At 35.2% G+C, this 19188-nt stretch overlaps 2 protein-coding genes across 3 annotated transcripts; one reads left to right on the top strand and one right to left on the bottom strand.

The window, feature by feature from the left end:
* Positions 1-3283: 3283 nt before the first annotated feature.
* On the top strand, positions 3284-9241 carry LOC132626858 (sodium/hydrogen exchanger 2-like). The gene is made up of 15 exons (XM_060341873.1): positions 3284-3595; positions 3874-4165; positions 4270-4388; positions 5725-5822; positions 5939-5998; positions 6093-6139; positions 6246-6440; positions 6546-6592; positions 6862-6928; positions 7057-7157; positions 7266-7367; positions 7471-7609; positions 7687-7749; positions 7857-7940; positions 8536-9241. Exons 2-15 carry the CDS (start codon positions 3992-3994, stop codon positions 8857-8859), a joined length of 1620 nt encoding a protein of 539 aa, XP_060197856.1. The 5' UTR covers positions 3284-3595; positions 3874-3991; the 3' UTR covers positions 8860-9241.
* A 1614-nt stretch (positions 9242-10855) lies between these two features.
* LOC132626859 (vesicle-associated protein 2-2) lies at positions 10856-16504 on the bottom strand. 2 transcript variants are annotated; one of them, XM_060341874.1, is made up of 11 exons: positions 16310-16504; positions 15562-15617; positions 15373-15434; positions 14638-14708; positions 14422-14503; positions 13806-13921; positions 13304-13486; positions 12867-13007; positions 12558-12782; positions 12197-12274; positions 10856-11281 (listed from the first exon to the last, which is right to left on the bottom strand). In XM_060341874.1, the coding sequence occupies exons 3-11, from the start codon at positions 15422-15424 to the stop codon at positions 11168-11170; spliced, it is 1062 nt and encodes a 353-aa protein (XP_060197857.1). In that variant the 5' UTR covers positions 15425-15434; positions 15562-15617; positions 16310-16504; the 3' UTR covers positions 10856-11167. The 2 variants fall into 2 exon arrangements, with proteins under 2 accessions (XP_060197857.1, XP_060197858.1); XM_060341875.1 differs by lacking the exon at positions 15562-15617.
* Positions 16505-19188: the final 2684 nt, after the last annotated feature.

A 19188-nucleotide genomic window follows, 5' to 3' on the forward strand; every position in this document is an offset into this window, starting at 1 on the left:
CACGTAATCTAAAAAGGAATATAGCTAGTCTGTGTAAAGAGCTTTTAACTATTTGGGGTTTATGTTATTCTTCTGACACAGAAAAATTGTCATCCTACTACCAAACAAAAATAAGAAGATGCATAAACACCTGTAAACATCAAGTGCTGTCAGGACAACTGGCAATGTTAGAGTCTATTTTGTATTTCCCAAAAATGTAAAACTATATACAAAAGCCATCGTATGATACAGTAATAAAAAATCTAAGAAAAGACATGGAGTAGAGGGTATGAAGTGGTCCTGTCAATGTCCAACCTAGCGTCGATCTGATTATCATGTGAAAGGAGAGAAGGACCTGTGCTTATATACAGTATTTATTAAAACTTCAATTATTGAGAAAAAAGGGGAAAAAATGACTTATTCCTAACACAGTGCTCCTTCCGTCCCAAAATACTTGTCACATTTTTCTTTTAAGAGTCTAACTACATAAATTTGGACCAACATTTTGATATATATTTTTCATCATATTAATATGAGAAGAATTCAACTTATAGTACTCTTCGTATAGTTTTGAATTATCTAAATCGTAATTTTAAAATATTATTTAATCTAATTTAATTTAGCTCCGAAAATTAATCAAATTGACCTTTAAAAAGCGAAACATGGAAACTTATAATATGAGACGGAGGGAGTAATTATAATGTTGATGTGTTACAATCACACTTGTTGGCTTCTTTTAGTCACACTATTTTCTAAAACTCAATTCTAACTTGTCTTCTTATTACATCTTCTTTTGGATAGCCAAACATGTGTGCATGTTCATATATGATTATTTTTATTTATAAATATTAGATCAAACTACCACATTTATACGACTACAGTCATTGAAAGAATAGTTGTTGTATTGCTAAAAATAAACGAACATGGAACCGTTTTATCACGACCGCTAGTTATGCCGTGATTTCGATAAGATATGTAGTGCAATCAAGTTCAAGAAGTATAAAAATATTTAAATTGTGGACCAAGAAACACATTATTGATTTATACACGACGAAAGAATATTGAGTCTTCAAAAGATATGTGAATTTCAATTCCTAGACACAAATGACTAACGTATAAAGAACAAAATAGAAAAGTGATATATTCTTAGAAACACTTAACTTGCACTTACCCTCTGTTTGGATGGTTGTTTCCCGTGGTTCATTAATGTACAGTATGGTATGGTACAGTATAGTGTTGTATTATACTGTACTGTATTAATGAACACCATGTTTGGATAGACTGTATCGTTTGTTGTGGTTTAATAACATTTGTATTGTTTGGTTTGACTGTATGGTACTGTATAATAACTTATAAGTTTACTAAAATACCCTTAACTCTTACTTAGAAATTAGTTTATGTATATTAATAAAATTCAGGTAAAGAATAAAATAGAAACTTTAAAAAATAAGTAGGTAGTGGGTGGGGGTGGTGGAGGGGTGGGAGGTTGTGGGATGAGGGTGGGGTTGGGTGGTGGCGAGGGGTAGTGAGTGGGGGTGATGGAGGGGTGGGTGGTGTAAGGTGGGTGGTTGTAGGATAAGGGTGGGGGTAGTGGGTGTAGGGTGGGGGTGAGTTGTTATGGGGTGGGATTGGGCGGTGGTGAGGGGTAGTGAGTGGTGGTGGCAGAGGAGTGGGATAGTTGGGGGTAGGAGTGGGTAGTAGGGCAGGGGTGGGGTTGCGTGGGGTGGTGTGGGATGGATGGTGGAGGGTTGGGTAGGGATGGGGTGGGATGGATGGTGGAGGATGGCGCAGGGGTGGGGGTCAATGGTAGGGTGGGAATGGGGTGGAGTATAATGGAGAAATGAAATATGTAACAACGGAAAAACCACCAAATCCATGATTACAAAAATTGGGACTTTTCAGGATTATGTAACCATGGAATGAACCACGGGTTTACAATGTCATACCACATAACTTTAAGAACAATTGAAACAAACATGGTTTCATAGAAAACCATACATTAATGAACCACGGGAAACCACCATCCAAACATGGGGTTAATAATGGTGTAAGAAAACTATTTGGATATATAACTATTACTAAAAAAATTCGAAATTCAAAAACTCAAAAAATCAAAGCTGTTTTCACAATTTTCACTCCAAATCACTTACAAAAGTTCAAAAAACAACCCCAGTTTGTATTCATGTATAACCATAACTTCAATTTCTAAATACAATTTTCAGCTTGAAAACAAATAGGAGCACTATTTCTTTTAAAAATTTCACAATTTTTATGTCCAAACGTCCCCTAAATTCATATTTGAATACTAACGTTTGTCCTTACAAAATTATTATTCGCCAAGAAAAGCATTGTTATTATTATAAATTATAAAAATGCAGTATAATTTTATTAAGTGAACTTAAATAAAACATCTAGAAGGAAACCAAATCATTTTCAGTTGTAGTGAAACAAAAGAAGAAACGGCATGAGTCGCGGCTAAAAGTGAAAAGGTACATTAATACAAACAGCCTAAGATTCGAAAAGACACAATCATCGCAATGCTGGGTCCCTTCCTCCCTCTTCCTCTTCTCCATTCAAAGAATAGCCGTTTCCTTTTATTTTACCTCTTTTTATTTTTTATTTTTCACTACATAGGAGTTATTAAGTAGTACAATTAGTAACTAAACTGTCTTTAAACGAACTCTTTCTTTCGTTTACTTTCTTCACACAGAGTTAAGAGAGAAATGAAAGAAGAAAAAACACTCAATTATGCCCCAGGAATTAGAAAAGCATTAAATTCAAATTTGTGACAAAAATGGAAGGTCACTCGACCGACTTGAACTGATATAATTTACTTTTTTTTAGTTGTCCTGACTGAATGAAGAAATAATTAATACAGTACTTTCTTTTGGAATACTAATTTAAATTGATGTCTTCATTAGGAAATTGTTTTACTCCCTCTATTCAATTTATATGGCACATTTTATTTTTTAATCCGTTCTTAAAGAATGTCATCTTTCTATATTGAAAATAATCTAACTTTATATGATGATTTATAGTCATAGATATAAATTTTATAAATATTTTTTTCTTATTAAACGAAATCAAATAGTGATGCATAAATTGAGACTGTCGGTATATTTATTCTTTTAATTGTTTAATCGAGAATCATGGTCTGATTAACTGACAAATAGACACAACGGGTCAAAACGGTGCCAGGTCATCACAGAATTAATCAAATGAAGGGTGATGATGGGTATAGCGTGGTTTAGAAAGAGAAGTCTCTATCTTGATTCCACTCAAACTATAAATTTGCCTTTAGGTTCATTTGTCCCTTCATATCGCTCGATCTCATCTCTCTCTTATTACAACTTTCCTCTGTCACTTCTCACAATTGGCTGTGAATATTTGTTTATATTTGAGAGCGAGAAGGCCACTAATTTTATTGAGACGCCTGCTTTCATTTTCATCGTAGTTTCTCATCTGAACTTTGTTTTTACCTATTTTAGGGGGAAAAAGCTGCTGCTGAATGCAGTAGTTTGAGTTTTTTTGCTAAGTATCTGTGATCTGATTAAATTTCCTGTGGTTCTAAGCTCAATTCCACGCTGTTTTCACTGCAATTTTGATTGACATATTGGTAAAGTTTTGATATCTTCCTTCATTTATATTTATTTTGGATTTGTATTTGACCCTTGCTTTGATACTAATGCTAATTTAATTTAAAGAAATAAAGCAAGAATATATACGAGTTGGTAGAGGTCAATTCATGTGGCTAGTTTTTATCCTTGCTTGTGACTTTTTCTATATCCACACGTGTCACGTAATTGTTTGTAGCTGCATTTATACGCTTCTATATGTAGATTTTGTGAATATTTTACTTTGTGATCTGAGAATAGTGTTATTGCTTTGTTGCAGGCCTTGTTAATTTGATGTAAGGATTCCAAAGACTGGAACTTGGGAATTCAGTTGGTGTAAAAGAGGAAACTTTATTGTGATTTTTCATAAATTTTTGGTGTATTGAGGTTCTTGAAAAATGGGGTTTGACTTTGGAATACTGCTAGCAAGTTTGAACAAGTTATCAACATCTGATCATCAATCAGTGGTGTCAATAAACTTATTTGTTGCACTAATATGCGCGTGTATCGTGATCGGTCATCTATTAGAGGAAAATAGATGGATGAATGAATCCATAACTGCCCTTGTGATTGTGAGTTTGTTTCATTTTGTTATACTATTAGTATTTTGTGGTTCAAAGCCTTTTTTGTGATGTAGATAATGAACTGATATGTGTACTTGGTGTTTGGATGACAGGGTCTTTGCACTGGAGTTGTGATTTTACTAATAAGTGGTGGAAAGAACTCACATATTTTAGTGTTCAGTGAAGATCTTTTCTTCATTTACCTTCTTCCACCAATCATTTTTAATGCTGGGTAGGTTTCATTTTTAAAATATCTATATATTATCATGTTATCCATAATGTTTCTGTAGCATCATTCTAGATTGCAATAAACAACAATAACTACCCAGTGACTGCTTGGGAGAAACTGATGCATTATATTTTGAAAGCTTAGACTTAAATTAATTTTGGCAGCTATCATTTCCCCTCCTTTAATTATTTTCTTTTCCTTCTTATTATGTTTTTCAGAAGGGGAGATATACTGTGGTCAATCTAGTTCTTTAAGTTTTCCAAAATGCTGTATCTGTTAGCATTGCTTGATTTACACTTCTAATCATGTCTTATTGGTTTTTTTTTCTGTCTCTATCAGAGAAATGAATAGAATTTCTTCTGTTTCTAGGATAAAGTCACCTGCTTGTGTCTGATAAAAAGAAATCGCCAGGTGAATCAACAATTGGTTGCTAAATTCTAACTCTCTTGGGTTCCAGATGTTGGAGATGTAACTTCTAAGCACTTCATAGGTTTTCATTTGGAGCTTCCAAACTTCTTAATTGAGGATTTTCTTTCCTTTATTGGGGTTGGTTTTTAGGGCTTGTCAGGTTTTATATCAGTTCAGGAAATTTTAACCTAGCAAATTTTTGAGCTATAGTCAACTGATATTAAGCGCGTGTTTATCATGAGAAAATGTTTCCATGAAGGAGTTACTTTCTAATGTTTGGTTGCCAGAAAACGTAATCAAAATGGGGAAAATGATTGGCTGAAATTATTTTCCGCTTGACTATCTTAACTTTTTTTTCAATAACCAAATTAATTTATACGAGCAAAGAAATTACGGGTTCGAGCCTTGCGCCATGCGAACTAAGCATGGTATATAAGTGAGAAGAGTAGACGGGTGGACCCGTTATCCCCCAGCTTCGAAGGCTGCGGTTGTTCCTATTTCTCCACTATTAAAAAAAAACATAATATTACCTTCTCAAAGTAACACTTAAACATTGTTTATTGATGTTTAGTACTTAAAAGTTTCATCAGAATACTCTCCAATTTGATCTTACTAATTTTAATATGTGGTTTTTCCGGAAAATATTTTCCATCACTAACCAAACAGCGTAAATCATTTTCTGGAAATATATTTCTCGGTGATCATTTCCTAGGAAAATATTTTCCACTAAAATGACCTCAGTCATACCAAACACGCACTAACGCTTCTTCCTTTTACAATGTCGAAGTTCTTGTGGTCTTGTGAATTCATTGACTTTTAACAAGGCAAGCTACTCAGTAGTATGTGACATTTGTTTAGTTTGACTAGTTTTTAAATTGTTCAGCAGGATTGCAATGAGTTTAATTTTTCTCTATCTTACTCCATTCCTCAGGTTCCAGGTGAAAAAGAAATCTTTCTTCCGCAATTTCAGCACTATCATGCTTTTTGGGGCAGTTGGCACCTTGATATCATTCATTACGATATCGTTAGGTGTGTTTTTCTATCCTTTCCATCTTTTGTTTTTTGTTTTCCCGTTTAGGAAGTTTCATCAAACTTATTACATTCATGATTCATCCATTAGTAATAACGTCTATTTTCATGATCAGGTGCCATTGGCATTTTCAGGAAAATGAATATTGGAAGCCTTGAAATTGGAGATTACCTTGGTACTTCCTGTTGTTTCCTCTTATGTTATTTATTTTCAAAATTGTTATTGATAACTTCTCTGCTTGTCGCTCATCTTTCTTTGTTCGTTTCCAGCTCTTGGAGCAATCTTCTCTGCAACAGATTCTGTTTGCACCTTACAAGTAAGTCATACTTACCCAATAAATGAACCATAAGTCGTAGCACTGTAGGCTGGTTAGATTAAGCTGCTCTCTAACTGATCAAGCATGTTCTTTGGAAAATGTGTAGGTGCTTAGTCAGGATGAAACACCCTTATTGTACAGTCTGGTGTTTGGGGAAGGTGTTGTAAATGATGCCACATCTGTAGTTCTGTTCAATGCTGTCCAGAACTTTGACTTATCTCATATCAACACAACCAAAGCTCTGCAATTAGTTGGAAACTTTCTATACTTGTTTGCCTCAAGCACCATCTTAGGGGTTGCTGTGAGTCTCTCTCTCTCAGCGCATGCTTGTGTGTACTTTTTGATTTCGTGTGTGTGTGTTGCACTATTGACGCATGACCGATATTTAATTATTTCCCTGATGCAGGCTGGTCTACTGAGCGCTTATATAATTAAAAAACTCTACTTTGGAAGGTGCGTATGTATTTGCTTACACAAATAAACATCCTTTTGTATGCTCTTATTAGGTAGTTGCAATAGGCAAATATTTGGATATAATACATATTTGTCCTGAAGTTGGCAACTGCGGGCTTGTGCGAGAGACTAGTCAAGAAAATTGACGACCGGTGTCTTCTTAGAATTTTTGTTCTCTTAGATTGCACAATTTTAAGCTTACATGATAGAGAATAAAGATATAGTCTCAGATAAAGGACTTTGATTACTTACTTCTTGATGAACTCCAGGCACTCCACTGATCGTGAGGTCGCTATAATGATACTCATGGCTTACCTATCATACATGCTTGCTGAAGTAAGTTTCTCGACTAAGTTAGTTGCTAACTTTTTTCTCTTTACCTAAGAAAATTAATCACTCCATTTCTTGGAAATATTCATCTTTCTATAGAGTACACTGAAAGTCTAAAACTATGTTGATTGCAGTTATTCGGTTTAAGTGCTATTCTCACTGTGTTTTTCTCTGGGATCGTGATGTCTCACTACACCTGGCATAATGTGACTGAGAGCTCAAGAGTCACCACCAAGTATATCGTACAACTTTTCGAACTATATGGATGGAGTGTGTTCAATTGCTCCTCTTGCAGCCCATAAGATGGTTTTATCCTAACATATGATCTTCAACTGTTTCCCAGGCACGCTTTTGCTACATTGTCATTTATTGCTGAAATATTCATATTTCTTTATGTTGGTATGGATGCTTTGGACATCGAGAAGTGGAGATCTGTAAGCGACAGGTGAATATTCTATATCATTGAAGTTCATTATATACTATTGATTATATGTAAGTGGCAAAAAATTTACATGATTGATGATTTTTTGTTTTAAATCTATTTGCAGCCCTGAATTATCAGTTCAGGTTAGCTCAATACTATTGGGTCTTGTTATGGTTGGAAGGGCGGCCTTTGTTTTCCCCTTGTCATTTTTGTCCAACTTGGTGAAGAAGTCTTCAGAGGAGAAGATTAGCTTTAACAAACAAGTATGTGCTAATAACTATAGTCTCTAATATCCCCTCAAATCACATAGCCTCTCATTTTACCCTTTGCTGATTTGCAGATTACAATATGGTGGGCTGGACTTATGCGAGGTGCCGTTTCAGTGGCTCTTGCTTATAATCAGGTAAAATACATGTATCTGTTATCGCGCTGTTACCAAATTTGGTGGCACTTTTGCATGTTACATGGTCTTAATTTCTTTTGACTTATTCCTTAATTTTATGCTTGCAGTTTACCAGGGGAGGTCATACTCAGTTACGTGGCAATGCAATAATGATCACAAGTACTATAACAGTTGTCCTTTTCAGCACAATGGTAAGATATCTAAACTATCTGTATACAATTTGACATACATACATGAAGTAGAGAAACATACACAAAAAGCGTGCGCCTTCATGGTCAAGAAATTGAGCATCTCGAGTGTTCTTTTCTTGTTTTGAGAACTTCAACTACATGCTTTCAAATAAAACTTTGAACCAGCCAGACTGGCAACATTCCTCTAGTACTTGTGTAATACTTCCTAGCTCATGAAAGATTTAGAAACAAGTTTCCAGCTAAAATTCATGGGTTTGACTGGTTATGCATCTAGCAAAAATACTTGGTACCAGAGTCTGTGTGGCTCCGAATATAAATTGCAAATCCCTAAGTTGAGCTCTAACAATGTTGCTAGTTATCATGCTGGCTCTCCGTGGTTCGGCAGCATAGGAGTGAAATATATAGGAGATTGTTTATGTTAACATCGGACGTGTCATTTTATTCAAAATAACTACTTCCCCTGATTCAAATGATAAAGTAAGGACTTCTGTGAGACCTATTCTTTCAACAAGAAACAATCCAAATAAAAGAAAGACTTGAGGAAAATTGGAACATTTTGAACGGGTTTTTAATGTTCTTGTTTTGGCTTTTACAGGTGTTTGGGTTGATGACAAAACCTATAATTAGATTATTGCTACCCTCACCAAAAAACTTGACCAGAATGATCTCTTCTGAACCGACGACCCCAAAATCCTTCATTGTGCCACTACTTGACAGTAATACACAAGACTCGGATGCTGATCTGGGCCAAAATGTACCCCGTCCCCACAGTTTGCGGATGCTCCTAACAGTCCCATCTCACACTGTACATCGTTACTGGAGAAGATTTGACAATGCATTCATGCGTCCCGTTTTCGGTGGACGAGGTTTTGTACCTTTCGTTCCAGGATCACCGACTGAACCAAGTAGTCTTAATTGAACTGATGGAGATCAGAAAATCGTTTCGGCCTTGCAGAAGGAAGGTGGCAGTTTTTTGGTTTGAGGTTTTGTTTTCTGTTAATAGCTATTGAGTGTTTCCATGTGGGCTAAAAAGGGGTTGTCTAGTTTATAGGTTGCAGATAAGTTTATTTATTTGAGTGATCATGTTTTCAGCTCAGTTCTTCCTTTTGGTGATTGCTGACAATTTCTGCGGGAATTCCTAGGTTTTCTCCCTGACATATTTTTTTTTTGAGTAATATATCGGAACACCAAATAGGTGTATATTCTGTAATGCATGTGGCGTAGCGACCTTAATTATCTTGTAAAAATTTCTACAGGTTAGAGATTGGTTCTTGATATGTAGATTTCATATGGTTGTAACATTCTCATTGCTCAGGAAAGTTACTTTGATACAAAATTTCTGGTGAACTCTTGGCCGTTCAGTGCACATTTTTGGAAATTCCTAGGCTAATAGATAAGTCCTTGACGTCGTGGATGAATTTTTTTATATCCCTTCCTCATACCACTTAGCACTAGAGTTTGCAACCATATTCAGAAGAAATACGGGTTAAGTGCACAAATACGCGCTTTGGGGGATGCCATTTAACGCGCTAAGGTCAAACATAGACATTTTTTGAAATGATTTGCCAAGATCTAACTTCGGACATTTTTTACCGCAGTTATGGACTTGACAGGCTAAATTTACCTGACTTGGCAGGGTAACGTCAAACATTTTTTTATTGAAGTGCATGTAAAAATTAGCTAAGATGCAAGATTTCTTGGTCGGCGAAGACTTGAAGCTTTGGGAACATCGTTCTGGAAGACTTGCGAGGTTGAGACTTGAGAGGGATAGACACAGAAATAGATGGTACAAGAGAGGAGAGGAAACAACATAGAAGGTCGCCGAAGAGAAGGAAAAGCACATCTCCATTACCTCATCATTGAACCATCGACGTACACAGAAATCACCAGTGAGCACCACCACTATAAAAGGAAATAGGTTTTTCTTGTTCTATTATTTAAAGTCGTTACAAAAAAAAAAAAAAAAAAAACAGAGAGAGAGAGAGAGAGAGCTAGTATCGCTACACAGTATCGGAAAGAAAAGGAAATAGGGTTCAATCAAGTGAGAAGGAGGGAATGGGGCTAAAATGAAAAGAAAAGACATCGGAATGGAAGAAGACGAACAAGTTAAAAACGTGATGTATTAGTTCATGTTTTTATGATAGGTCAAGCATATCTTTCTTCTCATTTTATGGAATGGAAGAAGATGAACAAGTAAAAAATGTTATGAATTAGCTCATGATAAATTTGGTGGGCTTGCGGACAGAGGGGGAATCCAGGGTTCAAGAGGATAGATTCACGGATTTAACCCAGCACTTAACCAGTGTTACACTCAATCTTGTTTGACTATGCGTTCCTTCAGCTAATATTAGATACTATTTTCAGGATTATATACATAATATACCGAGTTTAATTGAGTGATCCTATACAAAAATTCGCCCCTGCTTGCGCAGTTGCGGTTACTTAATGCTCCATAATAATGACTTTCAGAAACTAGTGAACATTTCTATTATCTCCGTCACCCACTTTCCAGGAATACAATGAGCAAATAGTATATCGATAAGGCTACTATCTTAGGATCTTTTGCTGTGACTTATTCTCTTCCGTTATTTCTTTTTTGTATTGCTTGTCCTTGAGCCCTGCCGGAGACAACCTCTCTACCTCCCAAGATATGCGTACACTCTAACCTCCCCAGATCCCACTTTGTGGGATTTCACAGGGTATGTTGTTGTTTCTTTCTCATAACCGACAGCTTTTTTACCACTTCAATGTATAAAAAGGGAAGTCTTCAAAGAGAATCCAGATGACTAAAGACCACAATTTGAATCACACTGTAGTAGTTCATGTTCCAACAGTTCCATAATTGTATGGTTGCCAGTTTTAACTTTTCCTACTCCCTATTAACTATGTGAAAAAGAAAAAGTGAAAGAGATTCATTTTTGGACATGGCAAGGTACTTCTAGTTATTAATGGGATGATATTACACGACAATTAAGAAATGAGCAGGAAAAAATAGACCAACCCAATTGTCATTTGCTCTGCTCTAGCAAAGTGCTTCCAGAATACATAACTATTACTCCATCCTTCACTGAAACTTTCTTTTTCCTTATGAACACTTTTACATACTACTCATTTAAAAAAAAAAAAACTCGTTAGGTTGACAGCTAAAAAAGATGCAATGTCAATATGCTGAAGAAATTGTAAGCTCCTAAGCAATTACAATATACCAAAGCCAAACAAAATCCTTGTTAAGCACGTACAAGATATCCAATGGTGAGACAAATCAATGCAACCATGCAAAGGAATAACGGGGGAAAACCAACTTGAGCTCTCCTTCCAACACCCTTTGTCCTTAGTAATGCCTGTAAAAAATGACAGATTCAAATTTTAAAGTTAAGAGACAGCCTTGAGGTAAATATGACTTCCATTTACTGTGAAGTCAATTTAACTCAATATAACGAGTCTTGAATCAATCATCATTGTAATTAACTGAGCAAGTGATTTTCCTATACATATGCAGCATCGAGTTGCATGCTGGAAGAACTAGCGAGCTTTATCGTGTCATTAGGAGGAAGCTAATTTATGATCAATTAATCAATTCTTTAGGAAGTTCTTCATTGCGAAAGATTGGAAAATGTTGTTCTTACTGAGGACATTTATTACACCTCAACTCAGAAAGCAAAGCATAAATGTAGAACTTAGGGCAATGGATAAGAGCTGAGTTTCTTTGAGATTCGAAAGACAACAATATCTAGCAGGACTCTATACTCCATTGTAATAGAGAGGAGCATACATTGTATTCTCTAAAGAACAAAATCAGCATAGCCTTAATCAGCATAAAATGGAGATAGAACACTTTAAGAGAAGTTGCGCTTCTGCCTGAAGCGCAAGAGCAAAATTGCTTCAGATTCTAAAGCAACTCTGGCAGGGTCATTCATTTCTTTGTTTTTATGTACATAGGATCAGCATCCTAACTGCTTCATCAAACTTCTTCCACATAAATGGCCCTGATTAATCTTATCACTCTACAAATTCTGGATTATTTAACAATTGAGTTTTAGGAGGTGAAAAGGTTCTGCAATTCCCAATTATTGTCAGTTAGCAGTAGGGAAATCAACAATAAACTCCTCATTAACCTGGTAACACTCGTTCAACCTGGATGGTTCATTATCTTGGCTTTCTCTTAGGAGATATTAGGATAATAGCAGCACAATTTGTTACAGAAAAGCACAAGATATATACACAAAGAGTACAAAGAAGAGAGACAGGTCACTAACCAATTCTTGCTTCAAAGTTTCCATGTCTTTGATGGTACTTCGCTCCTCTTCTTTAAACTTTGCAATTACGCGTTCAGCCTGTAAGTAAATTTTCATCAAGTTCCGAACTCTTTGTTTCATATAGAAATGCTAGGCCACAAGATTGCTAAAGGATCCTTGATTAATCTGCGCCAAGGGGTGAGAGAGTGTGTGTGTTGGGGTGGGGAACAAAATGCTGCAGGCTTTTAACAGTTGCTTACCGACTAAAACCAGTACGAGTTCACTATCCTGGTTTGCAGGACATAGAGGGATGCAGTGATGGTGCATAACCAAATATACTCAAAATTGTAGAGTACCAAGAATCTAGTACAAGAAGACTAACCTCAATTAGCTGAGAATCCAGTGAATTTATCTTAGACTTTAGCTCCTCAACATCTTTCGATAGTGACAATTTTGTCTCCATGTTTAGATGTCTTGGTTTGACAACCTCATTGGTACTAGACTCCTTGATCTTAGGAGAATTCAACTTGACGTCTTCCACAGTCTTTGCCAATCTTGGCTCCTCTTCTTCTGCATCAAAAACTGCAGCCTTGTTGTTCTCAACCACCTGCATTGAGAAGCAATTGTCAAATAAATCGTCACAGCCCAAAATGTTGTCACTTGTCACTATATAAACGTCTTTTACAAATACCTGACACATTTTTCCGTCAACCTCATCAATATTGGGCTCTATATTTTTTGCAAAGTTCAAATCTGTGACGTCCACAATTTTACCCAATCTTGGCTCCTCTGTTTCTTCGTCAAATTTAATATCCTTGTTGTTCTTAACCACCTGTATTTATGAAGAAAACTTTTCCAACTGGATTATCACAGTTTCAGAAAAGGAAATGTGTTAAGATAATATGTTTTTCTCTTGCTGACAATGACCAACACCAGCCGCACCAAAATTTAATGTCATCAAATTTTATTAGCTGACCCAAAAGGTATGGAAATATGCAAGGTAAAATCGTGACCAACCAGTAATTCACTACTTGACATTCTCTATGGTTTTTATCAGATAACTAAATACCCAAATCCTGGAAGGCACTTCCATACAGGTTAGTAAAAAGTGACGATAACGCAACATACAGTTTGAGCTGGAGGAAGATTTTCAACTCCATTTGGAAATTTTTCCTGTTGCATTGAAGTCTCAATAGATGCACCTTGCTTGGAATTTCCATTAGCTGCCTGCAGAACTGGAGACTGGGTTGGGCTAACCAGAACTACCTTTAATTTGCACTCTTCCATATAATTTCCATTATCTTTGTTGAACTGGAGAAAAACCAAAATGAAAATGAGAAACTATAAAATACTCCCTCCGGATCAAAAAGAGTGTCCACTTAGCCTTTGTTTCTTGGGTCAAAAAGAGTGTCCACTTATCAAATCAAGAAAGAATTAACCTTAGCTTTCCAAATTTTCCCCTATTAAGTGCTACGTGATCAAATCCCAAAACCTATTTAATTAGTGGCAATTTATTCAAATTACCTATTTTTTTCTAGGAGTTACTATTTTCTTAAGGGGTGTGCAAAGTGGACACTCTTTTAGTTCCGGAGAGAGTAGTAGATTCAGATGATGCACTGCAAATTTTTACCATGCTGGATGGAATTTCCTCTTCACTAGTTCCAAAAGGGACAACTGTGCACTGAATCAAGAATTTATCCTTGCATTGCATATCGGATGGAGCGGTCCTCTGAGCTTGCATTGTAACTGCATCCCAAGATAAGATCAGTATCAGAAACTGAAAAATGCTGTTGTGACCAGGGTCCCAATTAACCAGCACAGAGCCAAAGTTCAACACATTTTTGCTTGGTTGGACTAGTTGTACTATATACTATTTGAATTCACAGTCAAATATGAGACAAATACTATTTTCAGGGTCAAATCTGACATGACATATCTTGTGAACTCATCTTGATGGGTCAAATCACCAGCACCTCAAACTACCATCAAGCATGAGCATAGAAAGGAGAATACTTAGTTGAATGAAACTTCCTCTCACATGTTGATTATCTCCACATTGACGTTTACATCACTAAAAAGATTCAGTAAACAGGTGCAGTAACAGAAGCAACATATATTTTACTGCAATGTCTTCGCCGCCAAACTCATAGATGACTACTCACTTGAAGAAGCATGCTTAGCAATGCAAGGATAACTGACTTCATCGGTGTCAATGAATGTGATCAAGTAAGGGAAATTATATATACCTGTGAAGTCATATGTTGACTTTGGTTTGATAACACCTATATTAGGCCGGACACAGTATTTCTTAGGTGATGTGGTCTTCACCTGAAAAAGAAAAAAGAAACAGAGTTGGATGGCCTTTCTCTAAATCTCAACAAGAGGAAGCTGTGCATGTATCTCATCCCTAAAAAGTTTATGTGAATGGCTTGTTATTCATATTGTCAACAAAATTATCATACCTTGAAAGCTACATATTGGTCTGTGATATTAGCTATGTGAACTGCACATGAACTTTGTTTCTTCACCTCAACTAAAACCAAAGATAAGAGTTAGAAGCACATCCTTCAATCCAACACAAGTACAAAACGAGATAATAGGTGCTTATGAAGCGCAACTCAAAAATAAGCAGACATCTTTGATGTATCCTAATCTGCTAGTCTCAAATGTTTAACTCTTTATTAAACTGTCTTCCTCCTGAACCGCGAAGGTGTTATAAGAAACATTTCTTATCTGGCTAAATGTCAAATAGTGATAAACGATAGCTAAGGTAGTTAAATCCAGTAATTACCTTTTTCATCTATCAACCCAAGTAGAGCATAAGAGATTAAATAACATCTTAATTAATTGCCTTTTCAGTACCTCTGGATACCATTACAAGCAATGTGAGAAACACACATCTAGTAATGCTAGAAGATATGCAACCACAACAGGCTTCCTCAGCTTAGTGTAGTCAAAAACAACTCATTACCACTCAAAATAGTAGTCCATAACAAAGGCAACTCTGTACATTGATTCGATCAAATAGCATGTATTCTTGGTTTAGCTGATGGTGATGCTTTCATATGTTTAGTTCGATATGGTTGGTGCTGAATGCAATTGAAGGCCAGAAAATGCCAAGCGCACCCCATATTTCTTTGTAATTTCACTCTTTATTAAATTTGTAAGGAAGTCACTGCAAAGTTTCAAGTACTTACATGCGAACCTGAGTTCACGAGGTTGAATCTCCACTAGTGGTGTGTTTGTCATTATTCTTGACCTGCAATCATAGTAATAAGTTACTCAACAAAGCAAAACAGAAACACCACAAAATAAAAATGAGCAAAAAAAGGACAAGGGATGGCCTGGGAAAACATAATCAGGTGCTTCTATAGTACTTAACATACTTTCAACTTAACAGGTCCAAATCAGAATCAATTAACCGCACTGCCGGCTTATCTGACTGCAAAAGAAATTTGTACATCAAAACATTGCTTTACTTAACAACATCAATATAGAGCCCGTTTGGATGGGCTTTTGGCTTATCTTTGTTATTTTGGCTTAAAAAATAAGTGCTTAAAAGCACTTTTTTTATCTTACCCAAACACTACAAAAGTGCTTAAAGTTATTTTGGCCTAAAATCCAAACAGGCTCATACATAATATAACACTAACATTTGTATTCTAAGGCTTGAAGCCAGAAAACAGCAGGCAAATGTTGAATTGAATGAATCGGAGTTAGTGCAATATAAGTTCAGTATCAGTAACAGCAAAGCAACATCAAATCGAAGCATGTAGTTGAAGTAAATACTCAAACTCGGGAAAACCACTTAGAATTTGCTTCGATTTAGTTAAAAGTAAGTGGTTGAATGGATAGTAAGTGATGTTAAGCACTTGTGAGAATGTTACTAAGTAGTAAACTGAGGCAGATCAGATCTCTCTCTCTCTTTCTCTCACTCACACACGCATATAATTTTGTATCGACTGATTTCAAATTGTGGTAGTAGTTATAAAGTTGAATCAGAGAAATCAAGTAAAAGTCCAATTTGAAATGCAAAAACTAACTTTAAACAAAGTGATCAAGTAATCATACGACAAATCAACAACTTAAAAAAAAAAAAAAAAAAGAGTAATAAAGCAAACTCAGATTGCTTACAAGATATTCAAATTCAGAAGACAGAATTCTCCGGTTCAGATGAAAGCCAATTGTGACGGAATTGAGAAGGTGATGTGAAACACTCAGAAGAAAGTAGTTGCAAAAATGGTGTGAAGAAGACTTGAAGCCAAAGGATGTGGAAACGGTTGCGCTCTCTCTCTCTCTTAACGGAGTTATGATTAAATTACCTGCAGCGCTCCATACTCCTCCTTTCAATTTATTAATGCGTCTTTTTTTTTTTTCTTTTTTCTTTTTTCCAATTTTACGCGTCGTCAGTTTTTTTTTTTTTTTTTTGAAAAAACATTCTGATCAAATATTAATCAAATCAAAGGTTGAATGCTTCATAAATTAAGCTCCCGTTTGGCCATAAGAATTATTCATTTTATTCCGAAATTATTCACTTTTTTTGGGAATCAACGTTTGGCCATGAAAATTTCGAATACAACTTGAAGTTGTATTCTGGAATACCCAAAACTCAAAAAACTTGTTTTTAAAAAAAAAAATCATTTTTTTTTACTTTTTTACAACTACATTTCATCAAAAATTATAATTTCGATCTAGTATTCACTCCATAGTGTCAAATTCCCTCTAAAAGTTACTATAAATAGCAAACGTTTGTTTGTTTGGACCAAAATGGTCCTCGACGTTAGTCAAGTGGAGCATTTAAGTTCCTTCCCATTAACGGAGCTCCAGCTCCACACTAATTTGTTAGATGCCTTTTGGTTTAGGTTAGAGGAGAATTAATCTCTACATAAAATTTAGACATAATGGTCAAAAGTCACATCTCAAGTGTTATTTTTAGTGAGTTTTTTCTAACTAAACTATCACTAATTTATTAAAAGGCACATCGACTAATATCTAATAGTGCGCGGTGTACATTTTTTTATTTGTTTAAAAATGGTGCCAAGTGGCACTCCACGTTGATAATTAAAGGAAGTAATTAAAAATTTAAAAAAAAAGAGGGAGAGAGAGAGAATGGTCAAAACACATCTGAAGATACTAGTTGGCGTGTGCTTTAATAAATAATTAGTGATAGTTCAGGTAGGAAACACAAACACCTAATAGCTCAGGTAGGAAACTCACCAAAAAGTGATACTTAAGGTGTTTTTTTTATCATTATATCTAAAATTTACTATTCTTTTCTAATCCTTTCGGTTCATAATAAGTGTCACTTAACCTTTTTTACGCCCCTCAAGAAAACACTAACAAAAAACATTAACTCCTAAAAAAAAATAGGTATTTTGACAAAACTACTCTTAATTAATATAAGACTCTTGTCAATTTATTGTCTTGAGTAAATAGGGGCAAATCTGAAAAAGTAAAAATCAATTCCTTCTTGATTATGTGAGTGAACACTTATTTGGAACCAAAATAAAAAAATTAAGTCAAAACTTATTTTAAACCGGAGATAGTATCATATTTGATTGGATTCTTTTCTCATAAAAAACATTTGCATAAATTATGTAAAATTCTATGTATTATTTATGTGAGGTAGAATGTCAAATACGAATGTGATTATTAATAATATGTGGATAAATTTTTAAAATGATAAATTAACCCTCATAGTGGTTAAAATATTTATTTTTTAAAAATTAAGTTATATATTTGACACAAAGTTGTAACATATCAATCATCATTCAACCAAAAATAATCCATGCGTTACTAATTTATTTATTATTAACGCACACATCATAATTTTCGTATTACTAATTGCCGCCTATCTATACTAATCATCTGTGCCCAACTTAACTCTCAAGCAAATAAAATCCCCCAAAAAAAAAAAAAAAACTGAAACAAACGACCCATAAGGGATTGAGCTGGTTGTGGTGTGAGAGATAAGGCAGTTAAAGATGTGTGTGAAATAAATGTACAAATTCAGGATGCCTTCTCTTTGAAGGGAGGGATGATGATTTAAATTGAAAAAAAAAAAAACCTTATAATATCATTTAGTTACACCAATAAAAAATATATATATCTGCGTACACCTAATTAATAATCAATAAGGCCATATCAAAACATTAAAGCTTATATTGGGATTAGACTTCTTGCCCTTAACGTTGATTCATATCAAACTTGCTCACTCTTTAGCCCCGTCAAACAAAATTAACACATTTAGACGAGTACATTGCCACTTACATGCAAAGTCTTGAAACGTAATATAGGTAACTTCTATACATTCTGTGAAAGAGATACACATACTAATAAATTTTGAACCAATAGTTGGAAATTGTTACTTAATATTAGCTTCTTTTTTTTTTCCTTACAAGGGAACCTGCAGCCTGCAGTCGCTATCCTTCAGGTGTGCACAAGGTAAACGTCGCTGCAGTTTAACAGCCCACAAAACACACAGGAGAGAAAAATTGCACCAAGCAAGCCCTGTACAACCAGCTCAACCGAGTAAGTACACATGGGTTTCGAACTTGGAGCCCCCATTTAGGTCACCTGTTCAACCAACTCGGTCACCCTTGTGGGTAAGTTAATATTAGTTTATATCTCTTCTTTTATTATTGTAACTAGTCTACGGAATCCCGTGCTGAGCCCAGGCCCAAGATCAAGGTAGAAAACTCCATAATAGTTTAAATTAAAAAATAAATAATTTGATATTTTGTAAACCAACATAGCTTGAAGTATTTAAATAACTTCAAACTAACTATAACAGTAGTCGACTTCTATTTTGCTTCTTCTCTGTGGTGAACGTATTTAAATAATTTCAAACCAACTATAACAATAGTCGACTTCTATTTTGCTTCTCCTCTGTGGTGATTCACGAATTTTTCTATTAATTTTTAACTAAGATTTCGATATAAAAGAATTTCTTTATTTCTTCACCACGAATTGTTGCATCGTTGTCTGAAAATATACCATATCACCGTAAAAGC

Source organism: Lycium barbarum, chromosome 2 (genome assembly GCF_019175385.1).
Source record: "Lycium barbarum isolate Lr01 chromosome 2, ASM1917538v2, whole genome shotgun sequence".
In the NCBI taxonomy this organism is placed as follows: domain Eukaryota; kingdom Viridiplantae; phylum Streptophyta; class Magnoliopsida; order Solanales; family Solanaceae; genus Lycium; species Lycium barbarum.